The following is a 21,806-nucleotide window of genomic DNA, read 5'->3' as shown; positions in this document are numbered from 1 at the left end:
ATAGATCAAAATTTATATTATTTAAAATCTTTATTACATTTTTTAAATATTTCAAATATATTAAATTTGTATAATAAAAATTATAAATCATTATAAATCAATGTTCTTTTTAGTAATTGTATATTTAAAAGCACATTTCACTATCACAAACCAAATAATTTTTAATATATCAAACTGACTTTTAAAAAAATATATTCAAATATAAATTTCGTTACAACAACTGATTTTCACTAAACTGATTTTTATTAAATAGATTTTCACTAAATGAACTTTTAAAATTGAAAACCAAACGCACACCTGTAAATCTCAGGCAAAACCTAACTTTAATGTCACCCGTTTGAGGAAAAGAACGACCACCTAAAAACAGGGGCAGGGAAGAAACATGCAAGATTAACAAAGAAGTTTTTAAACTCAACTTCAAATACTTAAATTTGTAACTTTTATTCATGTTCTTACGGCTACTCACATTTGCACAGTCTAACAATCACTCGTTGGTTTATGATGCACAATTCGAAGCAATCACTAGCTTTTCTCATAGGATGCGTGAATATCTGTGCAAGGCCACACCCAGCTTCTCCCCAGTCTTCGTAGTTCTCCTTCTAGAGCACTCACTGAGTATCCGACTTTGCTTTCTTCTATTTCTAATGGCGCAATCCTCATCGCCAAACGTCGGTTTTCTGGGTACGCCCTGGAGCAGTTCCCGGATGATGAGTACGAGGGTGATTTCGAGAACCATCAGGTTTGTTTTGGCCTTGGTTTTTTCTTTTCTCTCTTTTTTAGAAGAAAGGAAAAGAAAGTTTACTTCTTTAATCCTCGTGGCCGTTTAACAAGTTATGAATATTATATGTAATGTAAACTCTGAAGTTTATTGATGGTTAAGACTAAAGACTAATTATCAAGTCATGTTGGAAACGTTATAAGGTTTTATTTCTATTTATCAATTATAAATTATGCCTTTATCCTATTTGCTATCATGTAGTCAATGGCTTCTCACAATCATAATTGCCCACTTTTTGGGGTTTCCGATAGTTCTAAGAAAATGTAGTTGTTATAGGCATCATCCACGGTGGCCAATGTTGACGAGTGTAAATGGAAACTCAGCATGCTATTGCTCAGTGAAAAGGACCAGGAGATTGTATCTGGAGACATAAAAGATAGGAGAGACTATGAGCAGATATCTAATCTTGCCAAAAGAATCGGGAGGTAATCAAAATGTTTTCATACATTTCGTGCAATATGGAATCAAATAGCCTCATTGATACAAGATAATTGCAGTTTGCACTTCTAACGATTACTTTGAGCTCGCAAGAGAAGCCTTTTCTATTGTTTTTGGTGTTTGATTGGTATGTGATATGTCTTCTGTCAAACTTTACGCAGTGAATTGTCTGGAAAAGTTGCTGTTGCAAGCAAAGAGCCTCTTACTCACTACAGGCAAGCTTTGGATGACAAGCGTCCTCAAAGAGAGGTCACACTTTGAGCTGGTGTTGGTAAGGCAATTTAACATAACCTGTGACTGATGTTGGATTCCTTGCTTTGGAACAGGTGGTTATTCCTCTAATCTTGCAACGGAGGGTTGAAGGTTTGTTGCAGGAATACCTTGATAGACTTAAGTTATGTTCTGAAAAGCTTGCGAACAATGTGGATGATGCAAGTCCAACTAAAAATGTCGATGTGGATGATATTGGTGATTCTTTTGTGGATGAATCTGTTATGGAAAAGGTTCTCCTGAAGAGGAGTTTGAGGATGCGTGATATGCAAAGATCTTGGCAGGTTTTACTTGTTTGATTTCCTCAATCCTTTGTTGACATCAACATTTCATACCACTGTTTGAATTAGTGAGTAGCGGTCAAGAGATCATTACTGCTGCACTTGCTCTGTATGCTTGATGATTTTCTTTTCCTCCTTCACTTTATTTATGAGTTATTAGTGAAACTGATCCTTTTCTTGAAGTTAAAGGGAATGTGTACTTTTTCTAATCATTAAATATAGTATCTCATTGATGGTTCAATAAAAAGCAACGTTGATTTCAAGTTTTTTTGGTTGACCTCATTAAAGTCAACAAGTCACCCTGCTCTATCCTGCCTGCTAAAATTTGTTGATTTTCTTTCTCTTACTGTGATATTGGGAGATAAATATACCCTTTTTCTTATGCCTTCAGAACTCTGGTTACTTGGTCATGAATGGTATGATTCAAATTCATATCTTCAGTGCCTATTACTAACTCTTGAAAATGCAACTGGAGAAATACTAATGATTGCCAATTAGTTTGTTGATCCATACATGTTATTCTAAAATTTATTGAGTCACCTGTAAACTGGGCACTGGAAGCCTTGCTAATTATCTTATTACATGTGTATGCTTACATTTTGCAAATATTAGGAGGATTAGGTAGATTATTTGCAGGTTTTCTTATTTTAGGATTGTAACTAAAAAAAAAAAGGTGGTTATAGGATTATTTTCAGAAAGGGGCAAAATCCTTGAACACAAGATGTATGCATGGCTGTGGGTATTCTAAAAGAAGATAGTGGAACAAAATTAGTGATGAACATATGCCTGCAAAATAGAGTTTAGGCATATGCTGGGCCACTCATTCTAGATTTAATGGTCTTGATTTGTCTGCCTTATCTACATGTTGTAGGTTTTTCTTACCGTATGATAGTAGTGAATTGATATTCAGGAATGTTCTTTAAAATATTCTAGCTAATTACTTTGACGACCAGAGAAGCTGCTCTTAATTATCAGTCACTAAGTACTAGAAACATGTTCTAGCCTAATATTTTACATATATATATTGCACCTTTTATAGGAATCACCTGAAGGCAAGATGATGCTGGGATTCTGGAAATCTCTGCCAGCATTCAAGGAGAAGGAAGGCTTACTTCAAGCTATAGCGCGAAATCAGGCAGGCCTTTGGAATTCTTGCAGCTACTATTATTTTCTTGGTTTCATTGAAATATCTTCCAGGTCAAAAATCAGCTTGTTTTCAGTGATTCAGAAGATAAAAAATAGAAATTGCACATTGTATAGTGTTTGGGATCCTCATTCTGTGCTCATCACCTGTAAGATGATCTGAGCCCTTAATTTAATTTTCTCCTCAAATGATTTGATTTTAAATTTTTAAAAATATTCTTATTATTATATTTATCAAAATAAAAGTATATAAAAATTATGAAAAATTTAATATTAAATTTGGACTGTTTTTTATGCTTATTAGAGGATAAAATGCTATAGCAGTCATCACCCCCGATGAGATATGGACAATTTGTATTTAAGCTTTTTATTTTTATGTTATATTTATTTAAATAAAAATATGTAAAAAAATATAGAAATCTTTAATAAAGCTACTTATCAGTAATCTAGCTAGTACAGATTCAATTTGAATAATCCAATTTAATATTAATTTTTATAAATTAACTATCTAGATGTAGTTTGTATGGTACAAATATAATTTGGAAAGTCCAATTTAATATTAATTTTTTTATAATTTTTAGAAATTGACCATCTAGATATATTCAACAGATAAATTTAATATTAATTTTTTTATAATTTTTATATATTTTTATTTTGATAAATATAATATTAAGAATATTTTTTTAAAAAAATTAAAATCAATGGTGGAGATCATTTGAGAGGAGAATAAAGGGCTCAAATCACCTTACAGGTGATGAGCATGCCCGTGCTCATCACTCCTGATGAGCATGGAATGAGAATCCATAGTGGTTGTGGGTTTATTTGTTTTTATGAATTTAGTTCACATGGTATGTTTAATGGGGGAGGAAAAGAGATTCAAAAATATATGATTATTAGTAAATTAGGAAATAAGGATAAATATGGAGAATGGGATTTTAGTTAAGATCATGAAAATATTAACTCCCCTTTTTTCTCCTGCATTGGTGTTGTGTGTCTACAGTGTTAAGCTAACACATTCCAAGAAGGTAGTAACTCTGCTAAATTACACTTGTGAACTGGTTGTTACCATAAATAAGCATTTCACTTATACTGCCTGACATTTTAGGTTTTGGACTCCTTTTCTAATACCAGAAGGATGTGGAACTTTGTTACATCTGTACTAAGTGGGCATGAATGAAGTGCCAAAGTGAGACTTGTTAGCATAGTATTACTTTCCGAAATCTTAAGTTTTTTCTGCTTAGATGCAACAAGATCCTCCCTTTGTCAAGGCTTTCTGAAATTTTTTTAGTTTCTTCAAGAATCAATAAAATAAATGTAAAACCAGAGACCAAGTGCAACACATGATCAGCTTAATATATAACAAAATAGCAATGAATTACTGCAAAAAGAAAAAAGTGAAATATTAAAATTGATTTTTAAATTTCCTATCTCTTAATCTTCTTGAAGGTTTTTTTTTTTCCAAAATGAAATGACACCATGCACTTAGGTCTAAATTCCTGCCATGATAAGATGCCTTGTGATTAGTGACAGAGTTACTATATGAACATTGCGTACCCTGCTTATAAGTTTATAATAGATTATCTTTACTTGATGAAATTCTAATTTCCATAAATTTGATCTTGCTTGTGATCTTTGCGTCTAATACACTAGTATTGTGTATGGCTTACCTATAAGAGTGAGCTGAATGTGGAGTTTTGCAAGTTAAGAAATTAATGCCTTATCTTAATCATTATTTGGATAGGTGATTGTAGTATTTGGAGAGACTGGTTGTGGTAAAACCACACAACTTCCTCAATATGTATTAGAGTCAGAGATAGAGTCTGGTCTTGGAGCATTTTGTAACATTATTTGCACACAGCCTCGAAGGATATCTACTATGACTGTGGCTGAGAGAGTATCAGCAGAGAGAGGAGAGCCTCTTGGTGAAACAGTAAGTTTGGTTTTCATGAAGAAAGTAAAGAGTCAAACTATTTTTGCTTTTAAAAGATAAATTTTAAAATCGGGAACTTCTTTGTTCTTGCCGCTATTCCACAACAGAGGTTTTTTGATAGGTTGGTTTCAAAGTTCGGTTAGAAGGAATGAAGGGGAAAAACACCTATCTACTTTTCTGTACTACTGGTATATTACTTCGACGGTTGCTGAGTGATCGAAACCTGGATGGTATAACCCATGTTTTTATTGATGAAATTCATGAGCGAGGCATGAATGAAGGTAATTCAATAATATCAATTTAATGACTTGTACACTTCTAAAGAAGCAACTAAATTAGACTTATGCGTTCCTCTATTTGGTTTTTGTTCATCTCAGACTTCTTACTGATTGTGTTAAAGGATCTTCTTCCGCATCGTCGAGATTTAAGATTGGTTTTAATGAGTGCCACATTGAATGCTGGGCTATTTTCTAATTATTTTGGGGGTGCCCCAACATTTCATATTCCGGTAAGCCTACCCTTGAGTTTTCCGAGCATTTATGTGGAAACATTCTGTTATATAGGATGTATCAACTCTATGGCTGGATAATTGCTGAGCTGGTTGTGCATGTGATTTGATAACTACAGAAGTTGTCTTTAAACAATCTAAAGGCCCCAAATCACGTTTTCTCCCTCAAACTAGCCAGTTTTGACATTTAATTGACTAAACTTTCTGTTAGTTTCATTACTCTCGCATGCTATAAAAATTGTCCAATTATTGTTTATTACCAAAGGTTCCATTTGAACTTATACTTTTACACTCTCAGTTATCTGACACAAAAATCATTTCCCCTAACAGTACTAAGAACACACCGCATTCATCCATGCATAAATTAGTTGTTGCAAGTAGTGGTTTTTCCTGATTGCAAAAATGTAACTGTCAAGTGTCATCCCAGCACACTGCATTCAGATGTAGTTTTTTTTTTTTTTCAAAATCCTTCTCTGGAAACTGAATTATGATGATTTAGTCAAAATTTCTTTGTTATGCCTTTTGGTTAAGCAATGCATTTCATAAGAATCAGTGTATGAAATTTGTTAGTGATGTGTTGAAATGAATTCAATGTCTTTCTTTCTAATACCACCATGAGATTGAATCTCTTCACTTATCGGATGTTTCAATGTTTACTTCCAAAAGAGAAGTGTTTTGAGTGCTTTTTTTTTTTTGCCCAGTGTTTCACCTATCTTGTGAGCTCTCATTTTTTGGAAGATGTTTTGGAGATGACTGGATATAAGTTAACTCCTTTCAACCAAATTGATGATTATGGTCAAGAGAAGTTGCGGAAAAAACCAAGAAAAAAGAAGAATCAGATCACTGCTCTTGTGGAGGTGGGGAATTACTTTAAATACATGATTCTAATATAACATGTAATTTAATGATGTTTAAGTGTTTCTTTTTCTCCTACCATTATGTGTTTGTCTGTGTGTTTGTGAAAGTTTATTGTGGATCTGTTCTAATATAATATTTTAAATGCTTCTGAATCTCTAAAGTTTCTTGAAATTTCTTCCTACAATGTTCTGAAGTTTGTTATCTTCTAGTTAGTGTGTGATGTGAGTAGGGGAAACTTGGTTCTTTTCTCAAGAGTTTTTGTTCATTATAGTTTTATGTTTTGGGTGGGATTAGGGAAGATCAGGTTTGTCAAGATGTACTGTTATGTAGTTGTTTGGAACTTTCGTAAATAAGGCTAGAGATACTTGTTAATATGTTGATTTTTCAGCCCATGTCATAGATGTGCTGTTTGAATTCATGTTTTTGTTATAGAATATGGATATGCTTACTTTTTTTCACTTTGGTATTTGTTATAAATTTGTAATTAGGATATAAACTCCGCCTATGTTTATAGCCGGTCTCAAGCCCGGGTAAAGGAGGAGGGTTGTGTTAGGCCATCAACAGCCAATGTAAAAATTTGTTGAATCTATCATGAACATGGACAATAGACGTTATAATGTTAATGCTAGGTCGTTGCCCGTAAGTAACGCGCTGCATGGCTCGAGTACAGTGATAAGTGAGTTAGAGCCGCTGCATCGGCGCCCGGATGTAGTGTTAAATGAGCAAGGGCTACCGTGTCATTCTGGACGCACGCGGCTAAAGAAGTTAGTCCATAAGAGCAAAATTAGATTTGGTACTTGGAATGTTGGGACATTAAATTGTAAATCTGTAAAGGTTGTAGGGGTTATGATTCAAAGGAAAATCAATATCCTTTGCTTGCAAGAAACAAAATGGCGTGGAGAAGGAGCTAAGGATATTCAAGGTTTCAAACTTTGGTATACAGGAAAAGTAAGTGCACGCAATGGAGTAGGCATCATTATAGATAAGGAGTGGAAGAAGAACGTTGTAGAAGTTAGCAGAATTGGAGACAGAATTATTTCTTTAAAAATGATAATTGGACGTGAGACTGTTAATATTGTTAGCGCTTATGCGCCGCAAGTCGGGACAGAAGCCAGTCTTAAGGAATTATTTTGGGAGGATCTGGAGGGGTTGATTCGACACATACCACAGAGTGAAAAGATTTTTATTGGAGGAGACTTTAATGGGCATGTCGGGAGGGAAGCTGGTCAGTATGCGAGGGTGCATGGTGGTTTTGGTTTTGGAGAGCTAAACAATGAAGGGCAAACTCTTCTTGATTTCTCATTGGCGTATGATTTTAAGATTGCCAACACTTGTTTCAAGAAGAGAGATGAGCATCTCATCACTTACAAAAGTGGAGCCTCAAGGTCGCAGATTGATTTTCTTTTGGTTAAGAACACAGATAGAAAACTTTGTAAAAATTGTAAGGTGATCCCTGGAGATGCTGTAACGACACAACATAGGGTCCTAGTCCTTGATGTGTGTATTATGAGTAAAATCCAAAAACGTCGACAAGTAGTAACACCAAAGATTAGGTGGTGGCAATTAAAAGGTGAGAAGCAAGATATTTTCAAGCGAAATCTTTTGGATAAAGGAATTTGGGATTCTCAGGGAAGTGCTAACATCATATGGGAGGATATGGCTAAAAAGATACGGGAGGTTGCAAAAGTAGTTTTGGGAGAATCGAAAGGTTCTGGTCCGAGAGATAAGGAGTCTTGGTGGTGGAATAATAGTGTACAGGACAAAATCAAGTATAAGAAGAACTGTTTTAAAGCCATACATTTGTGTAACAATGAGGAAAATTGGGAGAGGTACCGTATGGCTAAGAAGGAAACTAAGAGAGCTGTGGGTGAAGCTCGTTCCAAAGCTTTTGAAGAATTTTATAAGAACCTTGAGACGAAGGAAGGAGAGCAAAATATTTATAAGATTGCCAAGAGTAGAGAAAGAAAATCAAGAGATTTAGAACAGGTAAGGTGTATTAAGGATGAAGAGGGAAGAATTTTAGTTACAGATGATGAAATTAAAAATAGATGGGAGACTTATTTTTCTAAACTTTTCAATGATGGAGAGGATTCATCTAGTAACTTGGAGGATTTAGTAACTGGTGAAGGAGAACAAAATTTGTCATTCTATCGAAAAATACATGATAAGGAGGTAAAGGAAGCTCTTAAGAAAATGGCAAATGGTAGAGCTAACGGACCTGATTGTATATCTATCGAAGCGTGGAAATATTTAGGTGAAAAAGGGGTGAGATGGTTAACTAAGTTATTTAATGTGATTTTACGGTCCAAGAAAATGCCTGATGAGTGGAGGAGAAGTACATTAATTCCTATTTATAAAAATAAAGGAGATATTCAGAATTGTACTAACTATAGAGGGATTAAACTCATGAGCCACACAATGAAATTGTGGGAGAAAGTAATTGAGCACAGGTTGAGATTGGAGACAAGTATTTCTGAGAATCAATTTGGTTTTATGCCAGGTAGATCAACTACAGAGGCAATTTATCTACTAAGGGGATTAATGGAAAAGTATCGTTGTAAAGATAAAGATCTACACATGGTTTTTATTGATTTGGAAAAAGCTTATGACCGTATACCAAGAGAAGTGCTTTGGAAAGCGTTGGAAAAAAAGGGAGTACGGATTGCTTATATTAAAGCCATACAAGATATGTATGAGGGGGTAAAAACTAGTATAAGAACGCCTAGTGGTCAAACAAAGGATTTTCCTATAAAGATTGGACTACATCAGGGATCATCTCTGAGTCCTTATTTGTTCAACTTGATTTTAAATGTTTTGACGGAACATATTCAAGAGGAAATCCCGAAATGTATGCTCTTCGCGGATGATATAGTTCTTATAGCAGAGACAAGAGAAGAGGTTAATTGCAAACTTGAGTTATGGAGGAGGACATTGGAGTCGAAAGGTTTTCGTCTGAGTAGAAGTAAGACGGAATATTTATATTGTAAATTTGGTAAAGGACTATTCGAAAATAATTTGGAAGTGAAATTGGGAGATCAAATTATACCTCAAGTGGAAAAATTTAGATATTTGGGAGCCATTATTCAAAATGATGGCGAAATCAGTGGAGATATTTTACATAGAATTCAAGCTGGGTGGTTTAATTGGAGAAAAGCTAAAGGAGTTATTTGTGACCGTAAGGTGCCTAATAAACTTAAAGGAAAGTTTTATCGTACTGCTATCAGACCGGCAATGTTATATAGTAGTGAATGCTGGGCTCTAACGGGACAGCAAGAGCATAAAGTTGGAGTAGCAGAGATGAGAATGTTACGATGGATGTGCGGACATACACGTAAAGATAAAATTCGAAATGAGCACATACGTGAAAAAGTGAGGGTGGCACCTATTGAGGAAAAAATGGTAGAAAATCGGTTGAGATGGTTTGGGCATGTACAAAGAAGACCAAGGGAGGCACCAGTGAGAAGAGTGGAACATATAACTTTGAGTCCGATTAAGAGAGGTAGAGGAAGGCCTAAGAGAACACTCTTGGAAGTTGTTGAACGTGATCTCTTAATTAATAATATTTCTAAAAGCTTAATAAATGATAGAGCACAATGGCGTCTTGCAATTCATGTAGCTGACCCCACCTAGTGGGATAAAGGCTTGTTGTTGTTGTTGTTGTTGTTGTTGTAATTAGGATATAATTGATTAGTTAGTTAATATAGCCGTTGGGAAAAGCTTGGGAAGGGACGTCTATATATAGGCTGATAATTGTATTTTGATGTTTTATGAACGGAAGACGTATTATTCAGTGCAATCTCTATTTCTCAATCTCTCTCAACTTCTCCTCTTTAATCTCTCTTCTTTCCTGCTCTCTCTATCTTCCTGTTCTTCTCTCAGTCTCAGTCATTCCCGCTCCCTCCCTCAACTTTCTATCTTTCCAAATTATTCTTACCTATCAGTGGTATCAGAGCCAGGCGCTCCTCAGCCCCCTCTTCTATATCTCCAATTACGGTTCATGGTCAAGACGCGTAGCAGACACCAACAAAGCCGACCAGAGATGGAAGATTTCATGGTCAAGATCGAAGAAAACAATGGAAAGATTGATGCTTTGACCGAATTGGTTGATGGGCTTTCCCAACAGTTTCAGTCTTTGGTAAGGGACCGAGAGGCTGAAAGAGAAGGCCACCACCGAAATGGACAGATTGCTGAACGCCATCATGAGCATGAGGATTATAAACGCAGAGAGGGGTATGAACGAAGAGAATACCGGAGGCCCATGCAGTTCACGAAGATGGAGTTCCCAAAGTTTACTCGGGAAGACGTTCTCGGGTGGATTTTGAAATGTGAGCGATATTTCGAGCTTGACGAGACGCCAGAAGAAACCAAGATCAAGATGGCAAGCATGCATCTTGACCCAAGAGCCTTCCAATGGCATCAAGCTTATGAGAAATCATGCGAAGGAATTTGGCCGACGTGGGAAGAATATATAGAAGAAGTGAAAGATCGTTTCGGACCTGTTCATGAGACGCCCATGAGCGATTTAGCTCGTTTGAAGCGACGAGGAGTTTTGGCTGAGTATCACGATGAGTTTGATATGCTTGCGTGTAAGCTGCGACTGCCAGAAGAGTATTTGGTGGACATGTACCTCTCGGGTCTTCGAGAGGAATATGAGGGTCCAGTCCACCTTTTCAAACCTCGGACCCTAAGGGAGGCTCGAAAACTCGTGAGAATGCAAGAAATCATATTCCAGAGACAGACCGAGAAGAAAAGCCAGAATAAAAGGGGAGGATACGTGGCCACCTCAATTTCGGCCACCCAACCCTCAGCACCAGCCACACAAACCTTCCAGTCAAACACGTGGGGTTCATATAAAAAAGCACTAATGGGTAATGGGGCCCATACCAAAGCCAAGACACCCTCTTTACCTCAGAAAAGTGTCTCGGTCAATCAAAAATTAGTCAACACTGTCCCGAAAATCCTTTCGGCGGATGAAGAAGCTGAACACAGAAGAAAAAACTTGTGCTTCTACTGTCATGAAAATTTTTCACGGGATCATAGATGCCCACAAAGGCAGAGATTACAGCTTCATTTTATTGAGGTTAATGATGTCCCAGAAGAAGTTACTCAGTCGGAAGAAGAGGGTGAGGTTGAAGGGGAAGACACCCAACCTTTTATCTCACTACACGCTATGGAAGGAGTTGATGATGGCTCTTCAATGAGGCTCATAGGGTATTTTGGCAAGAGAAAGCTTCATATTCTAATTGACAGTGGCAGCACCCATGACTTTTTGGACTTTAATGTGGCAAAAAGACTCGGGTGGCAAGCTGATGGAACGAAGGAGGAATGGGTAGAGGTGGCTGGAGGAAGAAGACTGAAGGTGCATGGAATTTGGGAGGGGTTCAAATGGAGAATGCAGGGCTTAGAATTTTCTTTTGATTTTAGAATTCTTGAATTACATACCTATGATCTAATATTGGGGCTGAAATGGCTCAAAAGTATTAAAAATGCTTTCTGGGATTATGAATCTCTAACCATGTTTTTTTGGCTTGAAGGAAAAATGTGTAAGCTTCAAGCTATGCCTTCCAATACCCTACGAGTAGTGCAACCAAAGAGAGTGGAAATTAAGGATTTTTCTACTAACCAAGTATTTTTACTGCAATTAATTCCCAAGGGGCGTGAGAAGGTGGAAATCTTCTCAGTACAGACCTGTACGGAAATCCCAGAGGCGATTAATTCCACACTGCAAGGGTTCCCTAACCTCTTTGAAGCACCCAAGGGGTTGCCACCGTTTCATGAGGGACATGATCACTCTATTGTTCTTCAAGAAGGTACCAATCCCGTAAACTTAAAGCCCTACAGATATCCCTCCGCCCAAAAGGATGTTATTGAAGGGTTAGTCAAGGAATTACTACACACGGGGGTAATACAAGAGAGTTCCAGCCCATTTTCTGCTCCAATTGTCTTAGTCAAAAAGAAGGATGGTATTTGGAGGATGTGTATAGATTATAGGGAATTAAATAAAAAGACAGTGAAAAACCAATATCCTATTCCCTTAGTGGAAGACCTCTTTGATGAGTTAAGTGTTGCAAAATGGTTTACAAAATTGGACTTGAGGGCTGGTTATCATCAAATCCGAATGGTGCCTCAAGATGTTTCAAAGACTGCTTTTAAGACACACAGTGGACATTATGAATGGTTAGTTACGCCATTCGGTCTAACGAATGCACCAGCAACTTTCCAAGGGGCTATGAATAGTATATTCCGTCCTTATTTGAGGAAGTTTGTGTTAGTTTTTTTTGATGATATATTGATCTATAGCTCTAATCTTAATGATCATGTGCAGCACCTCAAGGAAGTGTTTTCTATTTTGAGACAGCATCAGTTCTTTATTAAAAAGAGCAAATGTTCTTTTGCAGCAAGTGAAGTTGAGTATTTGGGACATTTAATTGGTGGGGGGCAAGTCAGAACAGATCCCAAGAAAGTGCAAGCAGTGGCTGAATGGCCTGAACCCACAAATATCAAGCAATTAAGGGCTTTCTTGGGGCTGGCTGGATACTATAGAAGGTTTGTCAAGAGCTATGGGATTCTAGCTAAGCCACTAACTCTTCTTCTTAAGAAGAATGGATTTGAGTGGTCAAGGGTAGCTGCTGCAGCTTTTACTAAACTCAAGGAAGTCCTTATTTCTGCACCTGTACTCACTCTTCCAGATTTCTCGAAACAATTTGTAGTTGAAACTGATGCTTGTGGAGTAGGGGTAGGGGCTGTTCTAATGCAATCCGGTCAACCAATTGCTTACTTTAGCAAGGGTTTGGCTGAAAGGCATCAAAAACTCTCGATATATGAAGAGGAATTGATGGCGGTGGTCTTGGCTGTGCTTCATTGGCATCAATATTTGGAAAGGAAAAGATTTATAATAAGGTCTGATCAGCAAAGCCTAAAATATCTGCTAGGGCAGAAGTTAAAAATCAGTTTTCAGATGTTTTGGGTTGCTAAATTAGCTGGTTTTGACTATGAGATTCAGTACAAAAAAGGGAATGAAAATTCTGTTGCAGATGCTCTCTCAAGAATACTGAAACAGTAAATTATGCAGATGATTTTAGACACATCATCACCAGAGTTGCTTGAGAAGATAAAGGAAAGTTGGAATGTGGATGCTGTTATTTCAGAAATCCGGAAGAAAACGTAAGAGAATGAGGGAATCTAAGGTCATTTTTCTTAGGATGGGAGCTTATTAAGAAGAAAAGGGAAGCTGGTAATAGGGTCTCATCGTCCTTTGAGGCAACAAATATTGGAATGGCTCCATGCAAGCCCACCAGGTGGTCATTCAGGAATTCAGGCTACATATCAGAGGGTTAAGTCCTTATTTTGGTGGAAAAAAATGATAATTGACATTTCTGATTTTATTAAACAATGTGATACATGTGCTAGGTGTAAATATGAGACTGTTGCTGCCCCTGGACTATTACAGCCTTTGCCTATTCCTAGTAAGGTATGGGAGAGTATCACTATGGATTTTATTGAAGGGCTCCCTAAATCCTTTGGCAAGGACACTATTTGGGTAGTAATTGACCGTATGAGTATGCACACACACTTTGTACCACTCACTCATCCCTTTTCAGCTTCCATATTAGCTCAAATTTTTATGGATCAAGTTTATAAATTACATGGGGCACCATCTGAAATTATTAGTGACCATGACCCTTTATTTGTTAGCGGCTTTTGGAAAAAGTTTTTGCAGGTTTTGGGAGTAAAGCAACTTCTTTCCACTGCGTATCACCCTCAAACAGATGGGCAGTCTGAAGTGCTTAATCGTTGCTTGGAAACCTACCTTCGGTGTATGTGTTGGGAACAGCCCAAGCAGTGGAGTAAGTGGCTGTCACAGGCAGAATGGTGGTATAATACCACTTTTCACACAGCAACTAAGGCTACTCCCTATGAACTTCTATATGGTCAGAAACCTCCTCTCCATTCTCCTTATTTACCTCATAATAGTGTGCTAGATGCTATGGACAGGTCGTTTACAGCAAGGGAAGAGATGATAGCTGTTCTCAAACATCATCTCCATCGTGCTGCGAATATGATGAAGCAAAGGGCAGACTCACACAGATCTAATCGGGAATTTGCAGTGGGGCAATGGGTTTTCTTAAAGTTACAACCCTATAGACAGCTTTCTGCAGTTTCTAGGAGTAACCAAAAATTAGCTCCTAGGTATTTTGGTCCTTACAAGGTGATTCAAAGAGTTGGAGCAGTGGCGTACAAGTTAGAACTACCACCTGATTCTAGAATACATGCAACCTTTCATGTATCCCTATTGAAGCTATGTCCTGATCCTAAAGTCAAGCAGAGGCATCCACCTCTTGACTGGCTTGAAATACCTCCTGTTTTAGAACCCGAATGCATTTTGCAGAAAAGAGTTGGCCGGAAAAAGAGGAGGATAATTACTGAAATTTTAGTCAAGTGGAAGCAATTACCTGAGGAAGAAGCATCCTGGACAGCTTTGCATCAGTTTCAGCAGCAATTTCCTCAATTTGTTGTTACTGATCCTTGAGGGCAAAGATCTCTTTGGGGGGGTATTGTTATAAATTTGTAATTAGGATATAATTGATTAGTTAGTTAATATAGCCGTTGGGAAAAGCTTGGGAAGGGACGTCTATATATAGGCTGATAATTGTATTTTGATGTTTTATGAACGGAAGACGTATTATTCAGTGCAATCTCTATTTCTCAATCTCTCTCAACTTCTCCTCTTTAATCTCTCTTCTTTCCTGCTCTCTCTATCTTCCTGTTCTTCTCTCAGTCATTCCCGCTCCCTCCCTCAACTTTCTATCTTTCCAAATTATTCTTACCTATCAGTATTGAGCCCATGGATAGTTATAGGGATTTCCTTCTCACCCATGCAGAATATAGAGTTGATAAAGGCTTTATTATGCAGAATTTTGAGGAAATTTTCTTGTCTATATTGTACTATCTTAATTATAATTTTGCTTTCATTAATTAAAAAGTAATCTTCAAACTTAAATCACCTACAGAAGTAGGTTAATGCATCATGTTTTTTAATTTTTCTTATGGATGGTGTTTGATTTATTGATTCATTAGTATGCGTCAACCATGGTATACTGTGGTGTCAATGACTCAATATACTGTTCTCAGCTTCAATGACAGCTGGGAGGTGTTCTTATTGGTTTTATTACTTTACCTCTGGTATAACTCAGATCCTTGTTTGGTCAGATGTCATCTTTCATGGGTATGCAGCCTGATGTTATGCCTTGTGACATGTAATATTTATTTTGAGCTTATTTTTTTAAAGAATGGGATATCATTACTCAAAATAACTATAAAAAGGAGCCCTGACTTTATTTTGAGCTTTTTGAAGGCATGGATTCATTACTTATATAAGACTTGCTACATGGTATACCTTGTCTGCAAGCCCTTGTTATCCCTACAATTTTGTGTCTATGCTATGTTTGCTTTAGAAACTTAATGAAAATAACATTTGTTATGTTGGAAGTATGACTTTATTACCTTCTGATTGTTGTACAGGATGCTCTTTCTAAATCAAGTTTTGAAAGTTATAGCTCTTGGACCTGTGATTCACTTGCATCTTGGGCCCCAGATTGCAAAGGATTTAATCTCATTGAAGCTGTCCTGTGCCATATATGTCGGAAGAAACGGCCAGGTGCTATTTTAGTATTTATGACTGGGTGGGAGGATATAAGACGTTTAAGGGATCAGCTCAAAGCTCATCCTCTCTTAGGAGATCCTAATAGGGTTCTGCTTCTAACATGCCATGGTTCAATGGAAACTTCTGAACAGACACTCATATTTGAGAAACCACCACCGAATGTAAGGAAGGTAGTGCTTGCAACAAATATGGCAGAGGCAAGTATTACTATCAATGATGTTAGTATTTGTAATTGATTGTGGAAAAGCAAAAGTGACTTCTTATGATGCTTTGAATAACACACCTTGTCTACTACCTTCTTGGATATCACAAGCATCTGCTCGTCAAAGAAGGGGGAGAGCAGGTCGTGTACAACCAGGAGAATGCTACCGCCTTTACCCCAAATGTGTTTATGAAGCTTTTTCTGAATACCAACTTCCTGAGCTACTGAGAACACCCTAAAACTCTCTTTGCTTGCAAATAAAGAGTTTGCAGGTGGAGAGCATAGGAGAGTTCTTATCAGCAGCTCTGCAAGCGCCAGAGCCGCGGGCTGTCCAAAATGCTATTGATTTTCTGAAGATGATTGGGGCGTTAGATGAGAAGGAAAATCTTTCTAATCTCGGGAAGTTTCTCTCAATGCTTCCAGTGGATCCCAAGCTGGAAAAAATGTTAATTATGGGTGCTATATTTCGTTGCTTTGATCCTATTCTTACAATAGTTGCTGGCCTAAGTGTCAGGGATCCTTTCCTTTTGCCCCAAGACAACAAGGATGTAAGTCAGCTAATTATCTGAATGTTTGGATTTGGTTATGGCTGTGAATAAATTTGTGCTTCAGTTATTTCATATCACATTTTTAAAGAGAGATGTATTGGATGGGGTTAATTAAACTCAGTGGAGAATTGGAAGTCTTGAACATGCTAGTTATGACAGTAGTAGCGTCCCTTTTCCTGTGAAAACAGTGTGAGCATCATACATGAGTAGGGGCTGGGCAGCATAGTTAGATTTCCCACACTAGTGTTTTCCCCACTATTTTCTCTCTTTGCATTCTCCTGAATCTTCTCTTTTTGGGTAGTGTCTTATCATCCTTTTATTGTCTTTCTGATTAAATTTATCTTTCTATTAAAAATGTGTTGGAAAACTTGCATTTTATGGACGGTGAACCAAATATGAATTTTCATTTTTTAACTGTACTTTGTTTCTGTCTGAGTAGTCGGATGTGCATATACTAATTTGGGTTAGGTTTGAGTATAGAGGTCGTGCAAGATGTTGAGCCATTAAAGTTCACCGAACCAATGAATCTTTAGTTCCTGTTCACTTTTTCTATTTCTTGGATTAAGCACTGGCATAAGTTAGGATAATACTATTAGAGTAAACTGATAGCTTTTGTCTGTTGGGTTCAGTTGGTAGGGACAGCTAAGTCTAGATTTTCTGCAAAAGATTACAGTGATCATATGGCTCTTGTCCGTGCATACGAGGGATGGAAAGAAGCTGAAAGAGAAGGCTCTGCTCATGAATACTGCTGGAGAAATTTCCTCTCTGCCCAGACTCTTCAGGTCGTTTAGCTTCATCTTAAAGGATGCAGGCTTAGTAGATTCAGATGCAAGCATTAACAACAAACTGAGTCACAATCAATCTATGGTTCGTTCAGTCATTTGTTCTGGCCTCTTTCCTGGGATAGCATCTGTAGTGGTAAGCTAAATGTTCCTTAGACATGTATTCCGGCAATTGGCATAATATTTTTCAGTTAATTTTTACTTGATTAAATTTTATTATTCCTTCATGTACAGCACAGGGAGACGTCCATGTCATTTAAAACAAGGGATGACGGCCAGGTTTTATTGTATGCAGTAAGTGGCAAACCCATGCTCATATTCTTAGGAATTAGGGCATTGATGGAGTTACCTTGAATGAATGTTTAACTTATATGATGCCTTTTTGTTTAAATTGGCTCATTTCTGATGGTAATTTCCTTCTTAGACTTGAGCATGTAGACTTTCATTTGCAATATGTTGAAATTACTTTGTAAGAAGCAAAAATATTATTGTGGAATCACATTTGAGTTTTCAACTTAACATTTAAAGATGCATACATAACCTTGTCTGTTTCATGATTAGGTGAGGTAAAATATGATCGTTGTTTTAACCATTCTTGATCTTTACGGATTCTTTTTTCATGTTATTGTTCTACTTTGTTAAAGCTGAAAGTGATCATTGTAGTGAATATCATATGCTTAGTACAGGATCAATCTTGCATATGGCATTGTAAGTCCAGGAAGCATTAAAAGATGGGGAAAAAATCTATGAGGAGTTGTTTGGTGTGTCAGATGATATTTTTTGGACTTAGGCAGCTATTCTCATTTTCTCTCTATTCTCTTCAGCCCTGAAAAGCAAAACAACAAGGTATGAAATTAATGGGAGCATCTTGCTTTATTAAGAGATTGAATTAAAAATATGTAGTTTAAAGATACCTGATGGAATTCTGAGTTGTGTGAAATGGACAGGAACAATCAGGTCTGGAAGAAATTCTTGTCTAGACTAGATTGCTGAAAAATAGGAATAAATGGTACTTGACTCAAAACCAATCAAAAAATGGGAAAAACACTAAACAATAACCGCACATACTTCTCTTTATTTCTCTCTTCTGTTTATTATTAATAAAGCCATAGAAGCCTATTGAAAAGATGAAGCTCCTCTGAATAGATCTGAGTTCAGTTTTAAAAGCTAAAATTTCAGTTTTCCCCAATTCTCATAAGCACTACCTTCACCAATATCCCTAAGATTCTTCCTCCTCTGTCTTCAACCACTAGTTCTTTCATGCTAATGCAATTATATGAAAGAAGATGCATGTATGCTCTCACAGATTCATGAATAGCCAGTAAGTCTTTGAATTGAGTTGGGGACGCTACTGCACATTTAATATCTTTAGCCTCTTTAACAGAAGTCATATTTTTAACTGTGTGTATATATTATGATGCCAAAGTTATAAATCCACTTGACTTTTTTATATCTTAGCAGATGTATTGTATGGATATGTACAAGTTAAACTCCCCCAACCCCTATCATATTCATTTTCTAGATTTTTACTGGTATTGATGATTTTGGCCAGAATTCAGTGAATGAGCGTTACCAAACCATTTCTTATCCATGGCTGGTTTTTGGTGAAAAAGTGAAATTTAATTCTGTTTTCATATGCGATTCCACTGGTGTGTCTGATTCAGTACTTATCCTTTTTGGCGGCGCCCTAGTTAATGGGACACAGGTGATTTGCTAACTGATACATCTGCAGTTTCTAGCAATTGACTTTTGCTTTCATGACAAAATATGCCTTTTTTTTTTTTGGGTGTAGGCTGGACATCTAAAAATGTTGGATGGCTATATTGACTTTTTCATGGATCCTAGTTTAGCTGACTGCTATATGAAGCTAAAGGAAGAGCTGGATAAGCTCGTCCAAAAGAAGGTCAGCAGATTTTGGTTTCTCGCCATATTGTTCCTTGTTGCAAATGAGTTATAGCTGCATAACATGTTTTATGTTTTCTCTCTTGCGTGTTTAAGTAAGATGCAAGGGAGTTTCAACCTTTACTTACCTATCAAAATTGCCAGTTTATTTTTCAATGAAACATCTCAAACGTAGAAGTTCATGTAAAGGTCTATAAATAGTTTTATTATCTTTTGACAAGCACCCTCAGCAAAAGCCTGCCGTGACGTATCTGACAAAGCACAATGTAGTTTTATCTTGTGATGAAACTTAATAATGCAAGATTATCCTTTAAATGAAAGCCTACATTTTTCTCTTCTGAGTAAATTACATGGATATTTTTTATACAGGAATTGAATGAACTTTCCTTCTAATTTCAATGTAAACACTCTCCATTTCTAAAATAAAAAATTTGCTATACTTAATCTAATTGACTAAAATATTCTCCTCCACGTTGTTGAAGCTACATTATTCTCTCTGTCTTTCATTTTCTAAGTCTACATTTCCGTCTTCTGAAACTAAACTAGCGCTACACTTCGATTCGATTGACAGATATACCATCGATGAGCATAAATACATTATTCTAAAGTACTTCAAATTCAACTAAACGACTGAAGGAAACTGAAGGAAATAGATTTGCTGATAGAAAAATCTACTGCTGCTTAAATACATTCAAGTGAAAGCTAAGATCAAGCAATGGATTCACTAATAAACAAATCCTACACTAGTTCATCCAAAATTTATTCCAAGTTGGAAATTATCATTCACTAGTATTGCCCATGAGCTAATTAATTTGCACAAGGAGAAAAGACAGTTGGAAACTGTGAATTCATGAAAATTATCCATGAGCTAATCATTTTGTTGATTCATGTAACGTGCAGCTTGAAGATCCCAAGATTGACATCCACAAGGAAGGGAAGTACTTGATGCTTGCTGTTCAAGAACTTGTGTTAGGGGATCAATGTGAAGGAAGATTTGTATTTGGCCGAGAAACAAGGAAGCCTAAGGCAGCTAATGGTGAGAATAAGTTCACAAAAGATGGGACAAACCCCAAGACCTTGCGCTTGCTAGTAGGGCACTCTCCATCCCGGTACAAAACAAAACGCCTTAAAACAAATAAGTTTAGGGCTGTTTTGGAGTTCAAAGGAATGCAGTTTGATGGCAAACCCAAGATGGATGCTGCTATAGAGGCAGTGGCTTGGTTGCGTAACACCTCTGACCAATCAAAATGAAGATGACAGCTCTCCCTCCTGATGTCACTGACAACGAACTAAAACTGCTAGGGAGACACCGAAAATTGCTATGCTTGGCAGGAGGGAAAAGTGAGGGGGAGAGAAAGGTGGGAAGGAAAAGTAGGCGGAAAACAATATTGCCTCCTGCTTGGCTGCGGAGAAAAAGTGGAGGGAGGAGAAAAGTGGAAGGAAAATAACATATGAGACCCACATGTTTTTACCTCAAACTTTTTTCTCCATATATGGGGATATTTTGGAGAGAAAATCTTATTTTCAAATTTATCCATCAATTTTTTCATTGTTGCCTCTTGCTTTTCTTTATTTTTATCATGATATTTGTAATGTAGTTATATTTTGATCATGAACTTTTGTTAAACAAACAGTATATTTAATTTTTAGACTAATTAAACAAATACTAATTCTAAATTTTTAAGTTAATTTTCAGTTAAATACTTTATATTTGGTTGTAGTCTCAAATTTTAAGATTATTATATATTAATAATTTAAATTGGATAAAATATTTTTTCGTCAATATTGAATAAAATAATTTTTAATAATATTTTTGTTCAGGCAATGATATATAATAATTTTTATTATATATAATATTAAAATATTGAATTGTATTATATAAATAGTTTTATAAATAAGAAAGTTATTATTGTCCATATAAAATTAATAACTTTTTTCTTTTATATTTCTCTTGCTCAACCAAGTACAATTAAAAAAAAATGCATTCCTTTCATTCTTTCTCCTCTTTATTTTTTCTCTCATTATTTTTTACTGCGAGTCAAGCACAGTATAAAGGTCACTGAGGTTGACATTTTCATCCCGCGATGCCTTTCTAAGAAAATCACATATAATGAGGTGGTTATGAGATGTGGAGACAGCTCAAGTGCCCTGTAGGTACAATGATAGAGTAAGAGTAGTATGAGATAATGGGTGATGTACGGAAGTTGGAGAGATATTAGGAGCAATTATTATTTTCAAGTTATTTTAAATATTATCTATTTAGTAATATTTTTTAGATTATTTTTTTATTTTGTTGAGTAAGTTTACGATTATCATGGGATACTTGGAGATTAAATTAGAATTTTTATTTATTTATTTTCAGGTAGTTATTTTCCATTATCATAGTTATGGATTAGTGGGAGTATTTTTAGGAATTATTAGTTATTTTTCTGTCTATAAATATTGAGGCACATATGTAGAAAGAATCTGAAATTAAATTATTATTTTTATTCGTGGAGATTT

At 36.3% G+C, this 21,806-nt stretch overlaps 1 protein-coding gene and 1 pseudogene across 1 annotated transcript; both read left to right on the top strand.

Annotated features, from left to right (window-relative positions):
* Positions 1-547: 547 nt before the first annotated feature.
* LOC129316627 (DExH-box ATP-dependent RNA helicase DExH3-like) lies at positions 548-20,858 on the top strand (annotated as a pseudogene).
* LOC129315194 (uncharacterized) lies at positions 8,784-14,916 on the top strand. Its single transcript, XM_054958762.1, has 2 exons — positions 8,784-14,137; positions 14,202-14,916. Exon 1 carries the CDS (start codon positions 9,967-9,969, stop codon positions 13,267-13,269), a length of 3,303 nt encoding a protein of 1,100 aa, XP_054814737.1. The 5' UTR covers positions 8,784-9,966; the 3' UTR covers positions 13,270-14,137; positions 14,202-14,916.
* Positions 20,859-21,806: the final 948 nt, after the last annotated feature.

The sequence above is a fragment of the Prosopis cineraria genome, unplaced genomic scaffold (assembly GCF_029017545.1).
Source record: "Prosopis cineraria cultivar Desert tree isolate PC_DT_omini unplaced genomic scaffold, ASM2901754v1 PC7, whole genome shotgun sequence".
NCBI lineage: Eukaryota > Viridiplantae > Streptophyta > Magnoliopsida > Fabales > Fabaceae > Prosopis > Prosopis cineraria.
Note: the sequence above shows the minus strand (reverse complement) of the source record. Positions and strands in the feature narration are given on the sequence as shown.

Excerpts from the sequence above, each read along its gene's own strand:
- LOC129315194 (XM_054958762.1), top strand. The coding sequence starts at position 9,967 with ATGTTTTATGAACGGAAGACGTATTATTCAGTGCAATCTCTATTTCTC.